The sequence below is a fragment of the Mustela lutreola genome, chromosome 4, assembly GCF_030435805.1.
Source record: "Mustela lutreola isolate mMusLut2 chromosome 4, mMusLut2.pri, whole genome shotgun sequence".
Classification (NCBI taxonomy): domain Eukaryota; kingdom Metazoa; phylum Chordata; class Mammalia; order Carnivora; family Mustelidae; genus Mustela; species Mustela lutreola.
The window spans coordinates 84,029,134-84,055,671 of NC_081293.1; the positions used below are offsets into that span (position 1 = coordinate 84,029,134).

General features: G+C 48.8%; 1 protein-coding gene across 1 annotated transcript in view; it reads left to right on the forward strand.

Annotated features, from left to right (window-relative positions):
* The window catches only part of NID1 (nidogen 1), an 81,461-nt gene that overhangs the window by 40,621 nt on the left and 14,302 nt on the right, over positions 1–26,538 (forward strand). The window contains exons 7-13 of the mRNA XM_059170396.1: positions 270–470; positions 2,752–2,997; positions 3,841–3,984; positions 8,981–9,106; positions 13,817–13,966; positions 14,981–15,103; positions 24,509–24,727. Of these exons, the coding sequence (XP_059026379.1) occupies positions 270–470; positions 2,752–2,997; positions 3,841–3,984; positions 8,981–9,106; positions 13,817–13,966; positions 14,981–15,103; positions 24,509–24,727 (1,209 nt within the window). The remainder of the gene's footprint in view (positions 1–269; positions 471–2,751; positions 2,998–3,840; positions 3,985–8,980; positions 9,107–13,816; positions 13,967–14,980; positions 15,104–24,508; positions 24,728–26,538) is intronic.

The window sequence follows — 26,538 nt, forward strand, 5'->3', positions numbered from 1 at the left end:
GTCCCTGAGCCCACCACGTCCCAGAGGCTGGTGCGGGGCTGGAAAGCAGCTTCTCTCCTCTGTGTGTGTTCAGCGGGGCCGCGTGGAGGTCCCGGCTCTGCCCTCAGTGTCACCAGCTCTGTGTCTCTCGACCCAACTAAAGCGCTCATGGAGGAGGTGCGAGTCTCCTCGGGCAGCACCCCCACGCCTGGGGCTGGCCTGAGGGGGACTTCCCAGACGGTAGAATGGGGGACTTCCCAGATGGTAGAATGACGGGCCTTGCTTTCCAGGAGGCGAGTTCACCCGCCAGGCTGAGGTGACCTTTGTGGGGTCCCCGGGCAAGCTGATCATCAAGCAGCAGTTCAGCGGCATTGACGAGCACGGACACTTGACCATCGACACAGAGCTGGAGGGCCACGTGCCCCACATCCCGTTTGGCTCCTCCGTGCACATCGAGCCCTACACAGAGCTCTACCACTACTCCCGTGGGGGTGAGCTGCCAGCGCTGCATGGGGGGCAGGGGGGATGGGAGGTAAGGAGATGGGAGGGAGGGGCCGGGGGTAGCGGGAGGGTTGTGGGGACAACCCTAGCTCCCCACTGACTCCAGACCCACCCACTGCTCCAGCGGCCTTACTACGCCAGGGTGGTCTCCTGGGCTTCCTGGCAGGAAACAGATAGGCGCTAGCTTATTAAAATCACCTTTTCCTCTAATTGCAGACATAATACAGACATAGAAAAATAGTGCCCCCAAAAAAGAAATTACGCATAATGGTAAAACTGGGGCATAATTATTATTAGGTTTAAATTATTTCCTTTCAGCCTTTTCTCCATTTACATATAAAATACCCCAGCAGAGGCTCCTGGCTGTCTGGGTGGTAGGTGGGGGGGTGGACTGGAGGATTTGAAGGATTTTTAAAGATTATTTAAAAATAAAAATCTTGAAAAATACCCATTACAAATAAATTAAAAAAATATATATATATATATAATATTTCAGTATAGATCTTGTAAGTCCTAGGGATATAACCTACAGCATGGCTGTTGTATCTGTATGTAAATATATGTGCATTTGTATATATGTATATACCTATATTTTAATTTAGTATTTCACATAATTTCACACTTACATTAGAGTTGAAAGTAACACAATTTCGACCTGCCATTTACCCAGTTTCACCAATTGTTAAGATTTTGCCATATTTATTTTATCATTCTCTTACCTAGAGATATATATATATATTTTTGCAAATAATACATTTTTGGAAAATAAGTTGTAGTCATTGTGATTGTCCACCCTCTGAATAAGTCCCCCGTTTTTCTTAAGAACAAAAATATTCTGTTATGTGGACACAGCACAATGATCACTGTCAGGAAACTTGACATTGATGCAGTATTATCATGTTCTCTACAGTTGGGTATATAGTTTTTCATTTAAATAGAATTGCAGTGGTACCCCATTATTATATCTTCATTTTCCAGTTAATTTGAAATCCTGAATACTTTATAGTTCATTCAATAGACTTTGAAAATCCTTTTTAATGAATCGGCACTACTCTTTTATATGGCCATTAATTTAAACCATTCTCTTCTCTAAAGCTTACGTTATTTCCAATTTTCCCATCCTATAATGAGTTCCAAGGACCATCTTCATCATAAATCTTGACCAAATTTCCGATTCTTTCCTAAGATTCAATTCCTAGAAGTAGAGTTGCTGAGCCAAACAATAGAAACTTTTTGAAGTCTCTCATTAAATTGCCATCCAGCGAGGTTGTACTAATTACCACGGCTTGTGGCCTGATCAGGCTCTCCTGGAGACCACGTGGCTTGGTAAATGGGAGCTGGAATGAGCAGCGGGACCCCGGCTGCAGTCAGCCTGCGACCAGATGGTGTTTCTGGCAGCGTAGCACGTGGGAGCTGGACAAGAGACAGCTTATACTAATCTTTTATTTATCCTCTGACTTTTGTTATGAACTACAGCAGAGCACACAAATATAAGGAGCCTTTTATTCTTTCTTTTTTTTTTTTTAAATAGGAAGTTGAGAGTTTCATCATATGGTTGAAAATCAGGCTCTCTCCTGAGCGGGAAGACTGTCTCTCTTCTTCTCTCTTGAGGTTTGCTCAAAGCATTTTAGTAATTTTCCAGAAATTGGCTACATGAAACCCACTTAGTGTCTTCTTTTTATTTTTTATTTTTTGTATCAGAGAACTACTTCATCTAGAGTGATACATAGCAGCCACTATTTGTTGAATCCCAGATGCGATAACCTCTAGAAAGCTGCCAGCTCTCTGCTAGTCACGATGTCCATGCCACATCAGTGGTAGTATATCATAGTAGCGTTAGCCTGTGTGGGTCCAGAAATTTGACACACATTATCTCATTCTCACCCCTACCCACTTGTAAAAGAAATGGGGGCTAAAGAGGTTGTAAGTGGCCCACGATTGCACAGCTTGCGCGCGCCGGTGTAGGTTCAGGTGAACCTGCTTTTCCGTGTGTGCCCTTTCCACCAGACTCGATCTCTAGGTTGATTCTGGGTGGCTTCAGAAGCTACAGAGAGCCCTTGAGGCGAGAAAGCGGGAAATATTACCAGTGCCAGCAAGACCATAACAGTATGGGAGACCGAGGTAGCACAGAAGTAAACGGTCTTAGGTACTGTTCCATCCAATCGCTCATCTGGGCAGAGACTTCTGCTCGCTGTTTGAAAGCCCTCGACTAAACCTCTTGCCCCGTTTGTCACCCTGCCTTGTCTCCCTTCTCCGGCCGCCGCATCGCAGTGATCACGTCGTCCTCGTCCCGGGAGTACACCGTGACGGGCCCGGAGCAGGACGGCGCCACCCCCTCCGACATCCACGCTTACCAGTGGCGCCAGACCATCACCTTCCAGGAGTGCGTCCACGACCCCTCCCGGCCGGACCTGCCCAGCACCCAGCAGCTGTCCGTGGACAGTGTGTTTGTCCTGTACAACCGCGAGGAGAAGATCTTGCGCTATGCACTGAGCAACTCCATCGGTCCTGTGAGGGGTAGGAGTGGCAGCCTGGACATAACCTCTCTCCTCATCCTTCCATGTGGGGCGGAGCGGACTGTTCAAGGCCACAGCCGGCTTTGGCAGGGCATTTGAGCGCACTCGTGCTTGGCCGTGAAAGGAGCGTGTGCTCAGGGTCTGAGGCTCTAGGCAAAGCCAGTGCAGGTCCGGCATGGAGCCTCCGCACCCCTGCCCAGGGGCAGCACGTCACTGGCTCCGAGGTCCGGTCTGGGGTTGCTCTGGGCTGCATGCGGGAAGCTGGCATTCGGAGAGCTTGCATGCTGTCTGCGTGTCACCCAAATCTTCCAGCCCTACAGGCTCTATATGCTTGGGGTCCAGCATTAGGCTTTTCTCTTTTTAATTCTTTTTGGTGCTCCCTGCATACCCAGGCCACCTCCCCAGCCGGCCGTGTTCATCCTTGCTTAGCTCTATAAAGCAGGAGGAGGACAGGTGTCTTTCTCCCTCCTGTGACAGCTGGGCCCTGGGCATTGGTGGTGGTACTTTTTTTTTTTTTCTTAAAAGGCTCCGCATTAAACATTCTAGGCTTTGCCAGCCCTGTAGTGTCTGAAGATCTCAGTTCTGCCATTGTGGCACGGAAGCAGCCATAGATTATTTGCAAGTGAATGGATGCGGCTGGTTTCCAATAAAACTTTATTTACAAAAACAGGCATGGATCTGGAGGGACATGCTTTGCCGATCCCGCCCGAGGGTGACATGGGAATCCGGTGGTTTCTAGGCCAGGACCCTCTGGGTCATCAGCTGGGCCTTGCTCTCTGTGGAAGGAGGAAACCCGCAGGCATCCCTGGATCACTCACTCGGCTTCCGTGTCTCTCCTTCACAGATGGCTCCCCGGATGCCCTGCAGAACCCTTGCTACATCGGCACTCACGGGTGTGACACCAATGCCGCCTGTCGCCCTGGCCCTGGGGTTCAGTTCACCTGCGAGTGTTCCATAGGCTTCCGAGGGGACGGAAGGATCTGCTCTGGTACAACCATCCCTTCTGACTTGTGGGGGCTGGGGAAGAGGCCAGGAGGAGGTGTCTGAAGTCTGCAGACCAGAGGGCTGGGTGAAGAGAGGGAGGGGCGAGGGGAGCACCAGGGCGTGTGCCAGGCCCCACACTTGGGGTTCTGGTTGTCTTGCAGAACTGAAACACTGTCCCCATTAAACAACTCCCCATTCCCTTGTCCCCCTGGCCCTACTTTCCATGAATATGACTCTTTACATACCTCATAGAGTGGCCTTACACGGTCCTGTCCTTCTGTGACTGGCTCACTTCTCTGAGCATAGTGTCCTCAGGGCTTACCACGTGGTAGCCTGGGCCCGAATCACTTCCTGCTGAGGCGGGAATCGATTCCGTGGCCTGCACACACTGCTGTCTTTTTAACTCCGTCTGTCTGTGGACTCCTGGGTTGCTTCGATTTTTTGGCTGGTGTGGGTGATGCCGCTGTGAACCTGAGTGTATGAAATACCGGTTTGGCTCTTCCAATGCCTTCACACTTCTCCGCTCGGCGGGGGTCCCATTTCACATTCCCGGCAGCAGCGCACGGGGGCTGCCCTCCATCACATCCCGGCCAACACTTGCTAATGCGGTTTATTTATATATTTACTTTGATCGTAGCTGTTCCACCGGTGGCAGATTCGTTCCTTTTTCTGTAGCTGAGAAATGCTGCGGCTCATCTGAGCGAGCCCGTGACACCGGAACGTCTGACCGGGGGTCTGACTCACGCACGAACGTTACGCTCACTGCCTTCTTGCCAGACTTACTTGATTGTAGTTTAACTTTGAATACTTACCCGTGACAGCTGCATACTAATATGTTCTTTTTTTAAGATTTTTTTTTAAAGATTTCATTATTTATTTATTTATTATTTGTCAGAGAGTGGGAGCAGCAGACAGAGGGAGAAGCAGGCTCTCTGCTGAACAGGGAGTCCGGTGCGGGACTCAATTCCAAGACCCTGGGATCATGACCTGAGCCGAAGGCAGACACTTAACTGACTGAGCCCCTTAGGCGCTCCTGATTATAATATAATTTTGCATACTTACTCATGTGTTTGTGACTAAGTTTTAGGACATTACCGAGGGTCAGTTAGCTGACTCCTAACTCAGTGACGAGCCCATCCAGCAGAAGCAAGCAGTGCAGGAGTGTCAAGCACTTAAATCAGAGCAGCCTAAGTCTGCAGCCGAGGGTTCGCTAGCAGGTGTCGCAGATGCTAGAAGGATGTCCCCCCAGTGAAAGAGTGGCATGCACCTGTATGTTTGGCCAGAAAGATGACCAGTCCTCTTGAAGGATTGGGGTCTGAGAACCCGGTGAGCCATGAAATCGAGGGGTGATGCCTGGGGTCTGGCATCCAGCCCTCTGACGAGTGGCAGATTTCATGTGCTGATTTAACATAAAGGTTGGCAGGTCCTACTGTCACTATGTTCCTGTATTTGGCTCAGAGTAAGGTGCTCACTGGGGCATCTGAAATAATGGGGAGCAGGGACATGTGCTTGTAGGAACAGACCGTGTAACAGTTTAGCCTGCTGATGGCTTTGTACAGGTGGTAGAATCCAGTCCAATGCTCTCCTTCCTTGTAACAGACGACTGGGAAGGGGACAGAGTTCCTACGTGCCTCTAATCATCAGAGTGTTCCAGAATTTCCCCCACATGGCCCAGCAATCCTACATGGCTGAGCTGGCTCAGGCCAGTCTGAAGCAGCATGGTAGCTGGGGAGTGGGGGGCAGAGCCCTCCCAGGGCCAGGAAGATGGTTTTGGACACCGTGCAGTGAGGGAGCTCCCTCACTTCTCTGCTGGAAGCGTATACCTTCTTGGTCTTTACATGGCCCTACCTCAACTTCGTAAGACGAACACATGTGAGTAAAGCTTGGAGACACCCCAACCCACTGCTGCTGAGCCATGACCTCTGGCTGTTTCATCCACTCCCAGCACCTGAGCGGACCGTAGTGGGAACGCTTGCTTCACCTCCCAGCACACGACCCGGCCGTACCTTCCCTACTCTGTTGCTGTCACAGAGAACCCTCTCTGTGCTTGCTCAGGAAGACAAGTGGTCGTGTGTGGACTTGCTTTTGTTCTCTGGTTAGTCCTTGTTCTGGGGGATTAGCACGATGGAATGTGAGTATATTCCCGGTCAGGCTACTGTTTTGTTCAGGGTCACTAGAACATGCCTCAGAGTGTTAAAGCATCGAGACGTGAGGCTGTTGGTAGGAAATTGCATTAGGCAAATCACATCGTGTGTTATTTTGACCTGGGAAGTGACTTAGAAGAGAATGAGAATGAGCCTTTGCAACTCTGTTGTGTAACACTGATGTGATGATAGATGGCATCCCCAGCAAGCCCGGTGTTGGCGACACGTTGCATGGTGTCCCTCCAGCATAGCTTGGAGAAGGTTTCCAGACAAATCGCAGAGATCTGCTTCCAGGATGACTCCCATACATTCCTCAGCTGGGAGTCTGTAGAGATCGTTTTGGATGACCTCTCTTCGGGTAATGTTGGGCACACACAGGCACGTAACAAATCAGTCATGAGACTCTCCTCAGAGAGCCTGGCCCTCAGAAAAGGGGCAAATTAAGATTGGCTGAAAATACATGAAAAGTAGCCACTCTGAAAAAACTTAGGAAGCAATGATTACACAAATTATCTAGGACTTTCCTGTTGGGCTAGAGACTAATCTATGTGCAAGATCTCTTCCCAGAGAGTAAAAAACAAACTTGAAGGAGATTTTGTGATATTTTACGAGGGGGCAGTTAGCACCAGCTTACTGTTTCGACTAAAGGAAGGTTTAAAGTCCCACCCTTGGTTTACAGAAGGGAGGTTTTAGATTAGACATTCAGAAGAATTTCACTATAAGGACGAAACTCCTAGAGTCTTGCCCTACAGAAAAGGTGTCACCGTGCTTGGGTGTATAGAGAGAGGGACCTTCGCGTGCCAAGGGGCCATACCCTCCCTCATCCCACGGGCCCGCAGGTCCTACTGGGCAGCAGTAGGTGGGGGCTAAGGGAGTGCTAACCCTCTTAATCACCCAAGTAGCTTTTAGAAACACACAGCATCCCTGTCCACAAACTGCTGGGGGAGGACTGGAACTTGGAACACTTACCCGGGTGATTTCGCTCTGTCCCTTTGACTGAAAACTCTTGCTCTGGGCTCTTGGGCTTTGGCAGTGGAGTCCGAGTTCTGGAGCCCTGAAGTCTGAACAGGGCGTGCAGACATCTGTGCAGGGAGTGTCCTCTGAGAGTCAGGGCACAGAGACCGTGGAAGCCGGACCGATTTTTTTTTTTCTTCCTGTGCTGTCGGAGCAGCAGCTGGCGGATGGGGCCGTGCTGAGTATCCCGCAGCCGCACTCCAGCTCCAGTTCGTGGAAGGGGCTACTTCGGGAGGGGCTGTGTGCTGTGACCTCCCACCTGTGCCCGGAACAGTCCTCTAGTGTGAGATCTTGTATCTTAAACATTGCACAGGAACGTGACATTGGCGGTACATATTTAAAAAGCTGAATACCATTTGGTTTGGGTGTTTGCACGGGTAGAGGTCAGGCTCTGGGGCAGATGTGGCAGAAGTGCCTCTCTTGGCAACATGGTCTGATAGGCCAGGAGGGATATGTCTCACCAGGGAGGAGATGGGCGAGGCTGGCCATTGGAGATAGACGCATGAGGCTTTGTCTTCCAAATGTGAAAGTTCCCGTGAAGGTGTTGGAGGAGGGTGAGAAGAGGAGGGAACTTGTATGATCATGAGATCTCATGAAATGACATCCCCATGTCTCAAGGTTCTAGAAATACCAGCATTTCTAGACTACTCATACTCAGCATACTCTGAGGATGAGGCTGGCATAGGAAGAACCTCATGTGGTTGTGTTTATTTCAGTCCATTAGTGGGCAGGTAATCAGGGCGATGACAAGTTAGCTCAGCTTCTCGTCTGGGCCAACCAGCCTTGCTGTGGGGTTAGCTGCATGCAGATTGGACCCTGATGCCTGGTGGCAATCTGAGGGCCGTGGCCCTAGATCAGCCCAATCCATCCCCACGGCTATAGGATGAACCCCTAAAAATTACAATAATAGCTACGTTTCTTGAGCATACTGGGTGTTCCTCTGGCTTACATCCAACTCCTGTAGTCCTCAGAAGAATCCCTCAAGGTCAGTCATACTGTGCTTCACTTACCAACGGGGAAACTGAGGCTGAGTAGTTAGTAGCTTGCCCAAGACCACACAAGCTGGTAACTAAAGGAGGCAGATTGGAGCCTAGCTATGTCCAGTTCCAAAGCATATGGTTTTTTGTGATAGCTTTGGTATTGTCATGAGAGGACATCACCCTGCCGGTTCACTGACAAGCTTCCTTTTAGTGCATTAAGCTCTAGACAACATTCAAAAATTCACAATTAGGCCTGACATTGTTCAGCTTTGCTTTGTACCTATAAGTGGGTTAAGTAATATTTTTGAGTAGCACATTTAAATATGCTCCGTGACCTCAGGAGCCGTGTTCACAGTCTGGACGCTTGCGCACCTGGCTTTCTGACGTGCACGGGCCAGTCTGGTGTTAGCGAGCCCCAGGCTCAGCGCCTGCCTCCAGGACAGGCAGGGGAAGCACGTGGTTACGTAGGAGGGCCTTGGGGTCACTCTCGAAAGTGGCACGCAGGAAGAAAACTCTTACTGGGGTGTCAGGGTGGCTCCGTTAATGAAGCGTCCGACCCTTTGTTTCAGGTCACCTTACGATCTGAGGGTCGTGAGACTGAGCTTTGTGTCCTGCGTGGTGTCTGCTTGAGGTTCTCTCTCCCTCTGCTCTCTCGCTGATGATGAAATAAAAAAATAAATAGGAAAAAAATCGTATTCATGTAACTTTTGGACCATAGAAGAGTTTGTCTTAGAATTGATCCAATTGTGCGGTCTTAGAATTGATCCAATTGTGCGGTCCAAAATACTATTTTATTGTATTTACCCATATTTGAAGTGTTTTTTTTTTTTTAAGTGTGGATTTTTAAAAAAATTTGTTGTAGATATCGATGAATGTTCAGAACAGCCCTCGGTGTGTGGGAGCCACGCCGTCTGCAATAATCAGCCTGGAACCTTCCGCTGCGAGTGTGTGGACGGCTATCGGTTCTCAGAGGCAGGAGCCTGTGTGGGTAAGTTCTGGGGGCGACTTGTCAAATCGGGCAAGTTCTGCGGGTGACTTGTCAAATCGGGTAAGTTCTGTGGGTGACTTGTCAAATCCGGTAAGTTCTGCAGGTGACTTGTCAAATCCAGTAAGTTCTGCGGGTGACTTGTCACACCGCTCGTGCATGCGGAGTGTGTGTGTTGCCTGCGGTCTGAGTGCAGGCGCTGCCCTGTCGTCATCTGGCTGACATGGGGGCGCCGCCTTCTGTTGTTTGGGGAAGCCGTTTACAAAGACGAACCAGACTTTGTCCCTTCCCTCCACATACCAGAGGGTCCCGCGCCTAAGGCAGAAGCAGGGCTAGAATAAGCCACGAGCTGTAGCAGAGCTTCTTGGCCCTGTCAGAGGAGGTGAGGAGAAGCTCTTTGTGGGGCTCACCGCACTGCAGGCCGGTGCTGTGGGGACTGGTGCTCGTGGGCCTGCCCCAAGGGCCTGACTGTTCAGACGTTTCCACTTTTTTCCTGCTGCTGCACTTGGACCTGACGGGGGCCAAGAAGTTTAAGTTCAAAGATTCTTGGAGATGTCCGTTCCGGAGGGCAGCATGCTGAATGGGCCTCCAAGCTCAACTTGTCCTCCCAATTTTATTTATTTATTTTTTAAAGATTTTATTTATTTATTTGACAGACAAGTAGGCAGAGAGAGGCAGGCGGTGGGGTGGAGGGGGCAGGCATCCCGCTGAGCAGAGAGCCTGATGTGGGGCTTCATCCCATGGCCCAGGGACCATGACCTAAGCCGAAGGCAGAGGCTTAATCGACAGAGCCACCCAGGTGCCTTGTGGTCCCAGTTTTAAAACAGATTCTTCTTGTGTCTCATCACGGAGCCGCCCCCTTTTTGCTGCCTGGCTGCTCCCTGCAGCCGGACGCGCTCCGTTCGCTCCACCCGGACGCTCAGGCAGGGCTGCTGAGGTCCCAGGGTGAGGTGGCAGCCCGGGGGCGGAAAGGAACAGGCCGTTCTCGGGTTTTGAACGTGACCCAAACATCTGCACGTTTTGGGAAGCCGGTCCCCTTACACAGAGTGCAGATCCCGGCCCTGCTAAGGTCACTTTTTTCTCTCTTGGTAGAGAACAACCATTTCTGTGTGTTTGGCCCAAGCTCCTTCCCTGCTTTTTGGAGATGGAGGTGACTTGAACGTTTATTTTTCATGACGGCCCCGTTTCCATTACGTCTGGACTCAGCCCTGGCGGGTGGGGGGACACGGCTCCAGGGTGGGTGGCCGGGAGGCGCGACGTCCTCCTGCCGAGCGCACTCACCGCAGGGCTGGGGGGAACAGATGTCCGCTCCGAGGCATTGGACTTTGAGGAGGACACCTCACGTGTCTGGACCTCGGTTCCTCAGGCTGGATCATGGGCTCACGGGGTCGCCCAGAGCCCTTGGAGGCCCCTCGGGAGCTGCCGAGGAGGAGCTGTGGGAGCCGGGGCCCGTCTGTCCCCCACCATGACCTCCAGCCTTTCGTTTCTCTGCACGTCACACTCTGGGTGAGATTTTGTCTGAACCAGGGATCCCACTGCTCAGGAACACATGTGACAGTCACCCGGAGCTGTGCCACCAGGCTTCCCGAGTCCCCCCTGCCCACAGGCCTGGCCACCATCCCCCATTGCCCAGCTCCTTCGAGAGCCACTGCATGGAGAGGCAGCTCACGGGGAAAACCACGTCGGCCTAAATGCGTTCCAGCCAGTCGCTCTGGCTTGTCGCCGGGTCACCTCTGCCGAAATTCTCTGTCACAACTGTATGCTGCACGGAAAGCCCGGGTTGGAAAGATTTATCCCAGGTCGCAGCAGAGAAGGGAGAGAAGACAGTTGGGCTAGTTGCGGAGGCCAGTGCAGTGGCTGCCGACGGTGAAGGGCTGGGGCTCGTGCAGGGGCTGTGGGCTGGCTGGGGTCATTGCCTCTTTCTGTGAGGTTCGGTTTCCTGTGGGGAACTGCCTCGTGGACTTCTGTGTTTGGCATTTCCTGTAAACCTGCGACCTTTCTCTTTGCCACTGCATGCCAACTTTTACAGTTAATTAGAATGTGCAAAGTACGAAAACAGCCCATAAATCACCTTTATGTGAAGACACAGACAATCCCCCTCTGCGTGGCCAAAGCCCTAGGATACGCTGCTCTGTGTGTGGAATGTGGGGAGATTTGAGGTTCCATTGACCCCCTTACGTGGGTGTCTTCGTGCAGTGCACAAAACCATGTACCTCCCCATCCCACAGGCCAGGAAGAGGACTTGCTTCACCCAGTGTTCTCCCTTCCCTGCCTATTGTATTGTTGGGAAAAATTAATGTAAAACATTCACTTTTGTGACCTTATTTTCAGAACTTCAAAGTAACGAGGGAAACCACCCTCCTTAGAGCTGTTTACACCCTGTATACCTTTCCCTCCTTCTAACCTGGGACTTCTTACCCTCGGTTGTCTTTCCTTCTTGGCATCTCCCCCTTCTCTCCGGTCTCATTTCCAGCCCAACCAGCCTGCAGGTGGTTCTGGGGGACTGCTGCCGGGGGGCGGCAGCAGCTCAGGACCAGCAGCCCGCTTTACTCCTTCCAGGTCAGGGAAGGGTCCTTCTCCATGCTTCTCCTCAGAAAAGGTGGCGCTAGGAAAGCACAACCCCAGCTTACAGTCTGCTTGGGATTCTAGTTAAATTTTAATTCTCATTTGAGCCTGGTTTTCTCTCCTTTCCGGAATGCACCCCCTTCCTCCCAGCATGTTGTTTCCCATTCGTAAAAGGGGTGGGATCAGAGTTGTAGAGAACTTGCCAGCTCAGCAAGGTCAGGAGCCTTTGAGGAGAGCACTGCGTGGTGCCCCAGTGTCCCCTCCAGTGGCTTAGGTTCTCCAGGCAGCCGCTGTCCTCCATGACTGTCCTGACCCCTCTGAATGAATGTTGTCAGCAAAGCCATCTAGAAATTCCAGTTGTGTGAGAACTGAGACACACTGCCAGGGCTGTGGGCTGAATGTCGAAGAGACTTTCCCTCTTAAGTGACATGAAACCTCCCTAAAAAATGCCTCACGTATTTTTGAAAATGAAACAGTTCGAACAAAACAGTTTGGAATGGTAGGGCTGGCTTTTAAAACTTCTTTAAGGAGCAAATGGCTTTGGCATGGAAAAGTGATCTTCCGTTAAAAAAAAGTGATAAAAAAAAACGCAGCTCTAAATTGCCTTTTTTCTAGAAATGATTTGAGGATTATAGAAACTCATGTGCGATCGCGATGGCTGGGAGGGAATGTCGAGACCTACCCGCGCGTGTCCCTTACGGAGGGTCTCTGTTCATTAGGGTGGAGCAAACGGAGCCGTGAGCAGATGTCACTTGTAAAATGGCCACCTATGAGGTATAAATGACACAAATATGTGTCGGAAGAGATAGAGAAAAGAAAGCTGAGTGAGACTCGTTTCCTGGTGGTTTTGTCTGTGGGTACTTTCCCGACCTTTCAGGGACCCTAATTTCTTGAAAGTCGGGCAGCTAAGCTGAAGGAGTGGGGGCGGGGAGGAAGGGGACCCTAGAGAAGAGAAGAGACTTAGAGATGAGGGGACGGGAGAGAAGAAAGAAGGGCCCAAGGAAGCCGAGTGTGTTCTTGCACTTGTTAGGTATCATCTGGGTGACTGTTTTCCAGAAATTTGGAACCTTGAGGAATACCCTCTCCTTGACGTGTCCCCTGACCGTGCTTAGAGCTCTCTCTTTCTCTCAAAGACAAGAAAAACTGGAATCAGTCTTGGAAAGACTCAGTGAGGAGGAGAAGGAAGAGAAGCCCTCCTTGCTTGGGATAGTCTAGCCACCAAGGGCCTCCTTGAAGGGAAGGAAAGGAACATCAGTTCTGAAGGACAGAATTCTGTCGTGGGTCTTAGATCTTTAAAACCAGAAGCTAAATGGTGCCGTGGGAACCCCAGAGATCCTGCACTGCCACTGAAATTACCCCTGAGACCTCAGCCCTTGACTTCCATCTTGAGGCAAGAGCACAAGACGTTATTACCGGCCACCCCCTTAGTCACTTACCCGCTTCCCAAGCCCTCGTTCTGTGGGTTCTATCTTTGGGACCCTGTAAAGAATGACAGCTCATCCACCGGCCTCCCCACAGAGGAAAAATGTGAGACTCTGAGAAGTGAGGTATAAAAGCCATGCGGCAGACACATGTGTACCTGGTAGACACTCGGGGATGCTTACACCCCAGAATCCACAGTATCTCTACACCTGTCTCACCACCCTGGAAACATTAACTTCTCCTTCCGTCACGGGAAATGCCTTCAGCGTTTGTAGTCAGTGCTTGACCTGCTTGGTGGGCCAGGGGTCAAGCCACCATGCAGAAGTCTCAGGTCCTTGGCTCCAGGTGCCCCAGCAGGGTCGCCACAGCAAGTGTGTACATACATCCACACATGCCCACCTCCATGTCTCAGTGAACGGAAAGTTGGGTTTGAGAGAGCCAATATAGAGAGAGGTTTTGTCAAGGTTGAGTACCAGGTGGGATGAACAGCCATGGTGTCCGTCTCTGAAGACTGATTGGAGGCAGGTGGCAGAAAACAGAAAATTCAGGGGTACTAACCCACTGGGGGGCAGAGGAGGAAGCCTGACAGGATGTCTGGAGGTCCGGGGTCTAGGCACAGTCCCCTCAGTGGACTAAACCATTGATGTAGAGGGAACTTGCTTAGAAGGCTACCGAGACCATTTGGGGCCTCTCTCCAAACACTGTGTGTCAACCTTTTGTTTGAAGCTGTCGTGGACCAGCGCCCTATCAACTACTGCGAGACTGGCCTCCATGACTGCGACATACCCCAGCGGGCTCAGTGTGTCTACGTGGGAGGGTCCTCCTACACCTGTTCCTGTCTGCCGGGCTTCTCTGGGGATGGCCGAGCCTGCCAAGGTGCGTGCTTGCTCTGATTTTTCTCTCCATGGAACCTGAAAGAAAAAATCCATCTGCCAATTACCGACTCACCCTGAAATTAAGAGAATTACTCTTTCAACTCTTTTGAGCATTTGGGCTGCGTTTTGTCTCTCTGCATAGTGTGCACCCTGTGTTTTCCTTTGGGGGCTGTTGTCATTGGAGAAAATGCTTAGCCTCCCCCTACTACTTTGTTCTCTGTGACTTGCTCACTCAGGCAACAATTAGACTCCTGTTGTCTACTAGGAACTGAGGAGATTTTCTTTTGGGAAAAGGCAAACAACTCTTGGATACATGGGGTTTGAGGTCTAGGTTTTTGTTCAGTAAGAGATATATAAATATATAAATGTGTATATATAATTCATCTGACCTGCTCTCACCTTGTGCTCCGAAACAAGCCCAGTGCCCTTATTGAATAAATGACTACAGTCAAAGAATAAATGATTACCCAGAATTCTTTTAGACCTGTGGTCAGTCCTTCATGGCTCCCAAGATGTTCTTTAAAGATTATTTCAGGAAAGAGAACTATGAGATAATTACCCCCAACCCCTGATTTGAAAAATTGCTTAAAAGTACAGCCAACAGTGTTCCTGAAAAGTCCAAGTTTTTCTAAGATTATAAATTCTGAGATACTTTCATTACTGAGCATGTGAATTTTCTCTTATCTCTGAGGTTTTTCTCTCCGCCCTTAATGATGTCTCCAAACTCTCCCAGGTTTTTGAAGCCCTCTCTTGTGATGAGAAGGCTCATTTTATAATGCAAACCAATCTTCTCTTTTTTCCTTCTGCATGCTTGGAGTGAAACACATTTATAAATACACTGGATAGAATTTGGAGAGCTCGTGTTTTGATGAGTCACGTTTTGTAAATTTTAAATCGCTATTCCCAGATCAGAAACAGAGTCCCCCAGGGTTGAGAAAGTGGTTTAAATTACTGTGTCATCTATGAATTCCAGAAGAAATTTCACTGTTCCCTGGGCTTGGTGGCTGTTTTGCAGATGTGGATGAGTGTCAGTCAACCCGATGTCACCCCGACGCCTTCTGCTACAACACTCCAGGCTCCTTCAAGTGCCAGTGCAAACCTGGTTATCACGGAGACGGCTTCCATTGTGTGCCCGGAGGTAAGATGTCGGAGACGTTTGGAGCTGGTAGGCCTTGCCATGTTTCTGATGCTGAGCACATGGCCCTGGGAGAGGCACTAAGGTGGGGAAGTTGGAGTCTGTATGGAGAGTCTCAAGGGATGTTAAGGTGGGAGATGAGAGCACAGCTGCAGTGTACAACCGGTTGTGCACTACACAACGCTAGGGGGTACCACGCAGACCATAACTATATTGGCAACCTCGAGTCTGGGCATCCTTGTAACTTGAGCAAGCAGTTGAGGGTAAGAATACTCTGTATTAGTCAGGGTTCTCCAGAGAAACAGAGCTAATAGATATGTGTGTGCGTGTGTGCATGCACGTGTGTGTGTATTATAAAGAGATTATAAGGAATTGGTTTTCCCAATTGTAAAGGCTTGCGAGTCCAAGATCTGCAGTTAGCAAACTGGAGGCCCAGGACAGCCCATGTTTCCATCTGAGTGTGAAAGCAGAGAAAAGCTGGTGTCCCAGGTCATTGATCGTTGGGAAGGATGGATTCTCTCTTACTCAGGGAAAGGCCAGCCTTTGTGTTCTAGTCTAGCCTTCCACTGATTAGATGAGGCCCATCTGCTTTACTCAGTCCATGAAGTTAAAGGGCGATCTTATCCAAAACGTCTTCACGGAAAGACCTACAGTGTTTGACCAGATATCTAGCATATCTTTACCCTGTGGTCCAGCCAAGTTCACACATAAAATTAAGCCATCCCAGCTTCCTGGGAGTCGTAGGGAATGGAGCTCGGGCGGGGCAGGGGAGCAGGGGTGAAGGGCCACCACTGGGGGAAGATGCTGGCTAAAGACCCTACAGAACTGTCCACATTGCTAACTATGACACCTGACTGTGTGGTTTCTGAAGTGACCTGGTGACCCGAGGCTTGCGTGGTGTCTCATTAGACAATAAAGATAATGATAGTCCTAGGTCCATATCTGGAGCTGGTCTGGGAACATAGGAGGCACTCCATAGATGCAGCCGAATGAATACACGTAATGGGTGGCCGTTTGTGTAGGTGCTTCACCTGTACTGTTTCACGTGATGTTCGTAATCTTCTTTTCTTTTTCCGAGAGAGAGAGAGCAAATGGGGGAGAGGTGAGGGAAGGGGCAAAGGAGAGAGAGAATCCCAAGCAGACTCCATGCCCAGCTGGAGCCTGACAAGAGGCTCGAGCTCATGACCCTGAGATCACGACGGATCCGAAATCAAGAATCCAATGCTGAACTGATGGTGCCTCATAATCATCTTTTTAAAATGGACACAAGAGGCACCTGGGTGGCTCAGTGGGTTAAGCCACCGCCTTCAGCTCAGGTCATGATCTCAGTAGTCCTGGGATTGAGTCCCGCATTGGGCTCTCAGCTCAGCGGGGAGCCTGCTTCCTCCTCTCTCTCTGCCTGCCTCTCTGCCTGCTTGTGATCTCTCTCTGTCAGATAAATAAATAAAATCTTAAAAAAAAATTTTTTTTTAATTTTAAAAATTCAAAAGGAACACAATTACAATCTCCATTTACACCGAGGATCCTGATGCTGAAAAAGATAAAGGTGTAATCAAGTTCCCATTGGTAGTAAGTGCTGGAACCAAAATCCAAACCCGGTTCTGTCAGATGGACTCCAGCCCGGATTCAGTCCCCAGAACCATATGCTGTTCTGTCATGATATCAAGAATATGCCGGATGCCTCAGTCTGGCGTCACGTGGTCACTCATTTGTTATTTATTTATTTAGTATGAACGGATATTTATTAATTAATAAATATTAATTATATTTATAGTATATAAATATATTATATATTATTAATAAATATATAATTAATATACAATATATAATTAATTAATATTTACATATTAATTATTGCCACTGTTACTGCCAGGTGTATTTATGCCACTGTAAATATGTCCTGTATATGCACAATTACATAATGTTTCAACAAAATATCCATTTTACCACCACCTTGTTAAGCAATTAGTAACTATTTCAATGCCTGTCTACACTAACCTGTGAGTGTAGGCTGCATATGAGTTTTACTTATTTTTTTTTCAAGATTTTATTTATTTATTTGACAGAGATCACAAGTAGGCAGAGAGGCAGGCAGAGAGAGTCGGGGGAGGCAGGCTCCCTGCTGAGCTGAGAGCCCGATGTGGGGCTCGATCCCAGGACCCTGAGATCATGACCTGAGCCAAAGGCAAAGGGTTAACCCACAGAGCCATCCAGGCGCCCTGCATATGCATTTTATTCCTATGTCCCCAATATCCGGTGGAGGACGTGGCCCATGATTGTGCTCCCCCCGACCCCAGTTTATAGTTGTTGAAGAAACAGGTGACTGCACCAGTTTCCTCTCCTACTAGCAGTGTAGGAAAGTATTTATTTTCCACCCTCTCACCAGGGCTAGGTGTGACCAGTTTTTAGGATAGTCGCCCATCAAAAAGAAAAATAATAGATTTAAGGTTAAAATTTGAACATATAACACTATACATTTCTCATCTACATTGTTTTCTTCTGATTAGAACAAGGATCTGCGTCCTGTCATTTGCACGTCAAAATTAGCCCAGCTCTTGTTTTTGTAAATGAAGTTTTATTGGAGAACAGCCATGCTCGTTAGCTTATGTAGAGCCAATGGCTTCTTTCATTTGACACAGGCTGAGTTCAGTAGTTGTGGCCAAGACTAAGAGGCATACAAAGCCTGAAATCTCTACCACTCGGCCCTTGACAGGAAATGTTTCCCAACCCCCAGCCAAGATGAACTGAGGCAGAGCTAATCTTTTATTCTTGAAGTTGTGGATAAAAACCATCTCGCTGCCCATAGATTCTGATAAGCAGGGAAGAATTCGTGATAATCTCAATCAAACATTCCAGCAGCTACTAAAAATGACTGATGCTCGTTATTTCTTTAGGCTTGCTTCATATTGCTGGTTCAGGAAGCAGCAGGTGTTTCATTTTTTGGTTTTTGTTATTTATTTATTTATTTATTTTTAAAAGGTTTTATTTATTTATTTGACAGACAGAGATCACAAGTAGGCAGAGAGGCAGGCAGAGAGAGAGGGGGAAGCAGGCTCCCCGCTGAGCAGAGAGCCCGATGTGGGGCTCGATCCCAGGACCCCTGGGATCATGACCTGAGCCAAAGGCAGAGGCTTTAACCCACTGAACCACCGAGGCGCCCGTTTTTTATTTTTAACCTCACTCCTTGCCCCTTCCCTAAGGCTCTGTTAACAAAACAGAAACAAATTCAGACCTGCAGACTGGAATAGGAAGATGTGACAAGGACAAAACCAATCAGAGCTGTCTGCTAGGATTGCTGATGGACTCAACCCCATTCTCTTAAGAAATTTAGCATCTAGTTACATCGTCAAGAGAGGAGTGTGCTAGAAGTGTACGTGAGTGTTCGTTGAGTATCGCTGGTAACAACGACAGCAACAAACTAAATGATTGTCAACTGGAGGGCTGTACCAGTGGGTTTTGGTACAGTTCCTACAATGAAATCATGTACAGCAGTTAAAATGCGTGAGCCAGAATCAATGGATAATTCTCAAAAACATGGTAAGCAGGAAAAAAGTGACAGAAGGATATATACAGCACGAGGCCGTTTATGTAAAATATAACACTATGAAAATAAAGCCACGTGTGTATACATATGTAAGAAAGCTACAAAATGCATAGATAGGAATGAAAAACAAAAATTCGGGGCTCAAGGTCACCTGAGCCGTGAGAGAGAGGAAGATGGGATTGAGGAGGGCTACACAGGGGCTGCCTTTGGATTTCTTTTTTTTCTTTCTTTCTTCTTTTTTTTTTAAGATTTTATTTATTTGACAGACAGAGATCACAAGTAGGCAGAGAGGCAAGCAGAGAGAGAGGAGAAAGCAGGCTCCTGGCTGAGCAGAGAGCCCGATTCGGGGCTCGATCCCAGGACCCTGGGATCATGACCTGAGCGGAAGGCAGAGGCTTTAACCCACTGAGCCACCCAAGTGCCCCGCCTTTGTATTTCCAATTTTTTTTTCAGCTGGAAAATGAACACAGAGGTTTTCATCATATTTTTCTAAACTTTGACTAAATTATTCTGTGAAATATTAACAGGGAGAAAAATAATATGTGTGTCATCCCAACTGCTATTGCCAAGCATAGTGAGGTACGGGGAATCAGTCAGCACTTAGCTTGGTCCTACTGTATACAGTAGGGGACAAGTTTTTAAAAAATTCACACTAAACTGGCTTTGAGGGTGAGTCAGCCAGTTAAGGTCCCGGCTATAGCAGTGTCAACCTAATGACAGGCAAGACAAGAAACTCGGATTTGTGCCCCCTGCGCCTCTGCACTCTTGCCCACAACCCGTGTGTGGACTGTGGAATCAGTTCAGCCGACTGCTATCATCTTTCCTTTTCAACAGAATAGAAAGAAAACAATCAGGAAAACAACTGAGTAGGTAGAGTGTGCATAGTAGGAAAAAGTGCCGTTTGGTGAAATGATGCTCGTCTCTATGTGTGGATGAGTGTGTGTGTGTGTGCGTGTGTGTAGTTGCTGAGTGAAGTGTATTTCTGTGGGTCATGGGCAGAAAGTTTGAGGGCTGCCATATTACATTGATTCTTGAACAATGTGGGGTTGGGGCCCTGACCCCCCCTCCACCCTGCAGACAGGGACAGTTGAAAATCTGTGTATAACTTTTGACTGCCCAAAAACTTCACTACTCATAGCCTACTGTTGACCAGAAGCCTTACTAATAATATAAACAGTCGATGAACACATAATTGGTATGTTATATATGTCTTGTATACTATATTCCAACTATAAAGTGAGCTAGAGGAGAGAAAATGTTATTAAGAAAATCATAAGAAAGAGAAAATACAGTTTTAAAAAAAATCCACAGTTCAGGGTGCCAGCATGACTCAGTTGGTTAAGTGTCTGACTCTTGGTTTCAGGTCAGGTCATGATCTCAAGGTCGCAGGTTCGATCCCTGAGTTGATCTCCACGCTTAGCTGAGTCTGCTTGAGCTTTCCCCTTTCCCTCTGCCCCTCTCCACCACTCGTGCATTTTCTCTCTCTTCCAGTCCCTCCCCTACTCTCTCTCTCAATAAATAAATCTTAAAAAAAAAAAAAAAATCCACAGTTCAGACCTGTGTTGCTCAAGGGTTCATGGTAGTTATCTATTGTATTGTAATAAAGGATCCCCAGAGTTAGCAGCCAAAGACATAAATACTATCTCTCAGCTCTGAGGGTCAGGAACTCAGGGGCAGCTTAGCTGGGTGGTCTTGGTTTAGGGTCTCTCATTGGATTGTCGTCAAGGCATTCGCTGGGACTATGGTCTTCTCTGAGGTTCACCAGGGCCTGAAGGATCCATGTGGTTGCTGGCAAGTCCTTGCGCCTCACAGGCCACTGGACTGAGGACTGCAGGTCCTCACAGCCTGGATCTCTCACATGGTTGCCTCTGTGACTTCAAGACCTGGCAGCTGGCTTCCTCCAGAGCAGGTGGTAAGAGAAAGAGCGAGTACATCCAAGATGGAAGCCAGAGTCTTTTGTAACCTCATCTGGGAAATGACAGGCTGTCACTTCTGGTGATAATATTAGTCACAGGGCAACCCTTGGACGTTGTGGAGGGCAACTGCCTAAATATGAGAATGGCAGGGGGCAGGAGACTGGGGCCATCTTGGAGGCTGCTCACCACGGCTGCTAGCCTTGTCTGGGGGAATGTAATTGTCTAGAGTGTTGGAAAGTAAGAGACTGGATTAGTAGCAGATCAAAGAGGCATCTACAAAGTCCTGGCTAGAGTCGTAAAGCTCGGTCCTTAAGGGCACATACCACACCTGCCGATGTTGGATTGCGTCTCTTCATGCTCGGCACCCGTCACGCTTACCAGCATGTTGCACAAGCAGACACAGTATACATCTTTAGACACAAAGGAATTCAGGAGATCAGAGAGCAGGCTTCAAGGAAAGATGAAAACATTTAGATAATACAACTTAAGGAAAACTGAGAAACAATTTAATGGACACTTTTTGTTTGTATCATATCGTTTCTGTTTCCCTGTGCACTTTGCTTCAAACAAACCCAGTGTTAGAAAACTTGAATTTCCCAGTGAGAGCTAGAAGGGCTCTAGAAATTCTATAATTCATCTCCTTTGTTTTATAAACAAAGAACATGAGGTCTGAATAATTTTTTGGTTTACAAAAAGTTCCTTGAACTCCTTATGTAAGAGAATTTTCTATGGCAGTTTTTCTCAAAATTGAGTAAGACCTTTAAAAAAAATTCCTATGGTCTCTGCTGCTGGATTATTTTTATTATAGATAAATCCATGTGCGGGGAAGCTGGCCCCTGGAGGGGGCAGAGTAGACAGGAAGAGGCTACATAAGGAAGGCTCCCCCAAAACGAGTCCCTCCACCCTGAGAATATCAGAGGCTACACTAGTTACTTATTTTGGATTAACACGGAGAAAGAAATTTAATCAGGCAAGGAAATGAGATACAAGTGAAGAGATTTAAAAGGTGCTTTTTTTTTCTTATTTCTCTTTATCATTTTTCTCTCATTTTCTTTGTCCCCAACCTTGAGAAATTCATCCCAGACTTCCTGCTCGTCCCTGGATAAATATCAGGTCTTGACTGCTTGCTCAGAGCAGATGAGTAAAAAGAATCTTGCCTGAGTTTTCATTTTATCAGGCAGGAACAGGGCCAGGAAATGTGTCTTTATTACCCCTCCCATCCCTGCCTGCAATGGAAAATCCCCCATGGAGGGCTGAGACCCTCAGCAGGCGGCTCCCACTGGGGCTGCTCCTGCTAGCCGGGCTGGGAAGCCATCCCAGGAAACCCAGTGACATCGCAGCTTTCCGTAAACACACTTGAAATTCCATATCCTGAGTCCCAATTGGTAGTTTTCTCCTCCTCTTTGTAAGTTCAAGATACAGCAACTTAAAAATTCCTCAATAAGTTGTAGATCACTTGAGACTCTGTATGTTGGCCAAACACCATGTCAACACAAAACTGTCAGCCACATAAAATGGAGTCACCCCTGCTTCCTTAAAAGCTAGGCGTTGTTGACAGCACACGCAATACCAGGCCTGTTCTCTAGTTGGAAAGGCAGCATCGTATACAGATGCCGGTGGAAGGAAACTGAGTCTGGGGGCACCTGGGTGGCTCAGTGGGTTAAAGCCTCTGCCTTTCACTCAGGTCATGATCCCAGGGTCTAGGATCGAGCCCACATCTGTCTCTCTGCTCAGCGGGGAGCCTGCTTCCTCCTCTCTCTCTCTCTCTGCCTGCCTCTCTGCCTACCTGTGATCTGTCTAATAAATAGATAAAATCTTTATTAAAAAAAAAAAAAAGGAAACTGAGTCTGTGGGCCACAGATAATTTCAGTGCGTGCATTAAGCTTGCTTGTATATATCACCGATGACATAACATGTCTGGTGTCCATGAGCTGTTCTGGGCTCTGGGCTTGTGGATACAGAGGGGCTGAGCCAAGAATCCAAAGACCCAGGTTCTAGCTTGCGCTGAGCTCTTTCCTAGTGCTGTGGCCTGGGAACTCCCTCACCAGCCTGAGCCTTGGCTCTTTCATGTGGTATAAAAATGGAGTTGCCTGTTGCATACTGTTCTGGTAGAGAATTAAATGAAACACGTGTGAATGGAGACAGTTGATACGGGAAACTTGCAAACCCTGCGTACGTGCAAGATATTGAGGAAGGAACAAATTCTACATCCAAGAGCCAACAAAACCCAGTATCTTATTCTCAAGCAGATGGCTTATTTGTATCTTCATTTGGCTCTTCCTACATCAAATATGTTGTTTGTTTGTTTATTTGTTTTTTAGTATTAGCTCCTAGAACAAAAAGGAAAGCATACCCACTCTTTCCCTTGCCAGGTTCAACACACACTTTCCTGGCCTCACTTACTGCTTCTGATCGTGGCAGCAACCCCATGAAGCAGGCTAGCGTGAGAACTGGCAGCATAGACAGAAGGTACTTTAAATATTTGCTGGCAACATGCACACAATGTCACCATGGAGGCCATGTTGCAGTGACAAATGAACATTTGAGTGTGGAATTTCAAATTCCGTCTGTACATGTTGTCCCATCATATTTCCCTTACTCCTCACAATAATGCATGAGATTAGTTACTGGTGCCATCGTGGTCCTATGGTGAGGAGTGTGACACATCCAGCATTGTGGATGCGCCCAAGATAACACCAAAAATGGTGGAACCGAGAGTCGAAAACACTTTTCAGACACAAAGTTCTGTGAAATAGATTATTATGTTACAATGTATCTTATTACTGATACATTATATTAGTTAACACGTATTAATATGTGAATGAGCATATTTATATAAAATTTCTCCCTAACATAACTAGTAATACCCTAGAGTACAGGTTGATAGCTACCAGCTCCACAGGCCAAATCTGGCCCACTGTTTGTTTTTATAAATAAAGTTTTATTGGAACTCTCATTATTTACGTATTAAATTTGGGTTGCTTCCATGCCACAGCTGCAGAGGTGTGGCCACCCTCCAGCCAGTGTGGAACCAGCTACAGCTCTGCGTACTGGGGGATCGTTGATTCCAGGCCATTTCCCACAGATAGAGAAGGATTTCCTAACCTGGGGGTCCTAGTTGCACGGTTAAAAGGCCATGTCTCATGCCAAATACAAGGTCATCTTTGAAAGGAAACACAGATTTGGAAAATGTGTCCTGGGGTGTTTGGTCTTCCAAATCTTTGATCTCGACTCAGCGTGGATAATCAAGAAGCTTGAGATGATACAAAGGGCGAATTTCAGAGAAATGAAGTCTCTTAAAACAAATTTCTGTGATGCCCACCTAGTGATGAATGGATAAACAAGATGTGGTCTAGCCAACCCGTGGAACACTGTTCAGCCATAAAAGGAAATGATACACTGCTGGATCCTACACTGTGAATGAACCTCGAAAACGTACTGAGTGAGAGCGGCCAGGCACAACGGGTCATGTGCCGTACGTGTGACCGCACGTGTCACATTTATAGGAAATGTCCAGAAGAAGCAATCCATGGAGACAGAATGCAGGTTGCTGGCTGCCAGGGGCGGGGAGGAGGTGGGAGTGGAGAGCATGCTGCTTCTAGGTGTGGAGCCAAGGATGGTGGATCAGAATCCCATAGAGGTAGTGGTTTGATGTCGTATCATGACTGTACTAAATGGCACTGATGGGCTCACTTCAAAACAATGAATGTTATGTTCTGTCCGTTTTGCCTCAATGTTTACAAACTGAAAACAAATCACATAGGAGAGAAAAGAAAATGTAAATATCATCTTCTTGACAGTGACATCCATTAAATAACATGATATTTTAAATTTTAGAAAATGAACAACACAAAACCCAACGATCAGTTTTCATGGGTCTGCGTCCGCCATGGGGCTCCTGCCCAGCGACCCAGCTGACCGCCTCCCCTGTGCTTGTCTCTGTTGCAGAAATGGAGAAAACCCGATGCCAACTGGAGAGAGAACACATCCTCGGGACAGCGGGGGTGATGATCCCACAGCGGCCCGGCTTGTTTGTCCCTGAGTGTGACGAGCATGGGCACTACATGCCCACCCAGTGCCACGGCAGCACGGGCCAGTGCTGGTGCGTGGATCGTGATGGTCGGGAGCTGGAGGGCACAAGGACCAGGCCCGGGATGAGGCCCCCATGTAAGTCGGAGGGCAACACTGTACTGGGCTTGGGTCTGAGAAGGGCCTCAGGGACCAGAGTCCCAGTGCCTTTGAGCATCCCTGGGGGTCTTGCCCAGGGCACTGGTGGCACGTTCTGTCTACCCTAAATCAAGCACTGCTCCGCCAGCCCAGACCCCGCTCCCCCCCTCCCTTTCTGCCCTCTGCACCTCTCTTCTCTGTCTCCCTGGTCATGCACCCACCCCCTCCATCTCTCTATCCCCACCTATTCTCTATCCCCCATACCTGTTCTCTTCTCTCTGCACACCTGTCGTGTACAAATGCTGGTGGGACCCACTGCAGCCATCCTGCATGGGTAGCACAGGGTATGTATGCTGTGGGTCCTCTGGGCACACTCCCTGCAGTGGCCTCCTGGCCTTCCGGCTGCGTGCTTTGTGGCAGGCTTGGAAGAGGCCCCCCGAAGGCCTTCCCTGGGAGGTGTAGGGCCGGAAGCAGGGTCGGGGAGACTGAGGTCATTGGGTCTGTGCTGCTTGGGACCTCTCAGCCTCTATCTAGGATGGATCCCAGCTCTACAATCCTGCTTCTGTCTCAGATGTAGGAGATGGTCATTGTTGCAAGTAATCAAAATCAAACACAATCAGTCCTTGAATCTCCATTTTCTCAATTCAGCTAGTGACCAGCTATTTTCGCAAAGCCGCTAAGAGGCCAAGTGAGTAGGAAATGGTCTTAATTCATGCAGCCAGCATTAACTGAGCTTCCAATGCTGGGATCAGTGCCTCGGGGTCCAGAGGGGTAAGTCACAGCGCCGGCCCCCAGAACCTGGCAGGACAGGTGAACAGGGGCAGGGCAGGGAGAGGAGCTCACCGAGAAACCCAGAGGCTTATGACATTGATGCAGCCAGGTTTGGGATTTAGAAATACAGTGGCTGACGGGTAGAAGCTGAGCTGGAGTGAGTCGCCCCGGCAGGTGCCTAACAGGCAAGCAAATGACCAGCCAGCAGGCCGGCAGGGAGTTTGGAGAGGCGGGATGGATTCCAGAGAGAGAAGAGGTCAGCCCGCCTGGTTCATGTCACTGACTGGTTGCAGTGGGCAGGATAGGCGGGCAGGGGAAAGAAGGGGAAATGGCCCCAGTTAGGACCGTCCGGCTCTCTCTGGTCGGAGAACCGGAGCCAGAGCCCGAGCAATGGAAGGGCCACATCCAGGCCCCTCCCCCTGTAGCCGAGGCAGCCTGTCCCTCCTCAGGACATTCTCTTGTCCTGGGGGGAGCCGGGAGTCATGCCAGCTTCAGGGGCAGCACTTAGGAGGCGAGGCTGACTCTCGGGGAAAACGGGCCCCTGACCCGCGTTCTGTTCCTGAAAGGCGGGGCAGGCTGTGTGTCTGCTCACGGGGCTGGGTCCGCGGGGGCAAGCAGGGCCAGCTTGCTCTGAGAGCCCCTCCAGCCTGGGGAAGCCCAGCATCTTCCCCTGGGGTGTGAACTCCCTGGGTGCAGGGGTTGGGGTGGGGGTCTGTTCTTGCTGTCCTTTTGGTTCATGTGTCCAAAGCAGGGCAGGAGTGGTTACAGTATTTCTGTTCCTAAGGGAAGGCTAAGCCCTTGCTTTGTTTTCGCTTTCCACGTGACCTTTAATATGAACCTCAGGCTTTGCCTTATCACCTTCACAAACGCCCTTTGTGGTCTTTCCGCTCCTTGTGTTTTTAGAGGTACAGTGAGCATTGTGTGGTTGTGCCGTTTGTGGTGCCATGAAGGTGGCTTGACCCCGGGCGAGTGTGTGTGTGTGTGTGCGCCCACGCGCGTGCATTGGTGTGTGTGTTCCTGCTGCACGCAGGCCTTGCTCA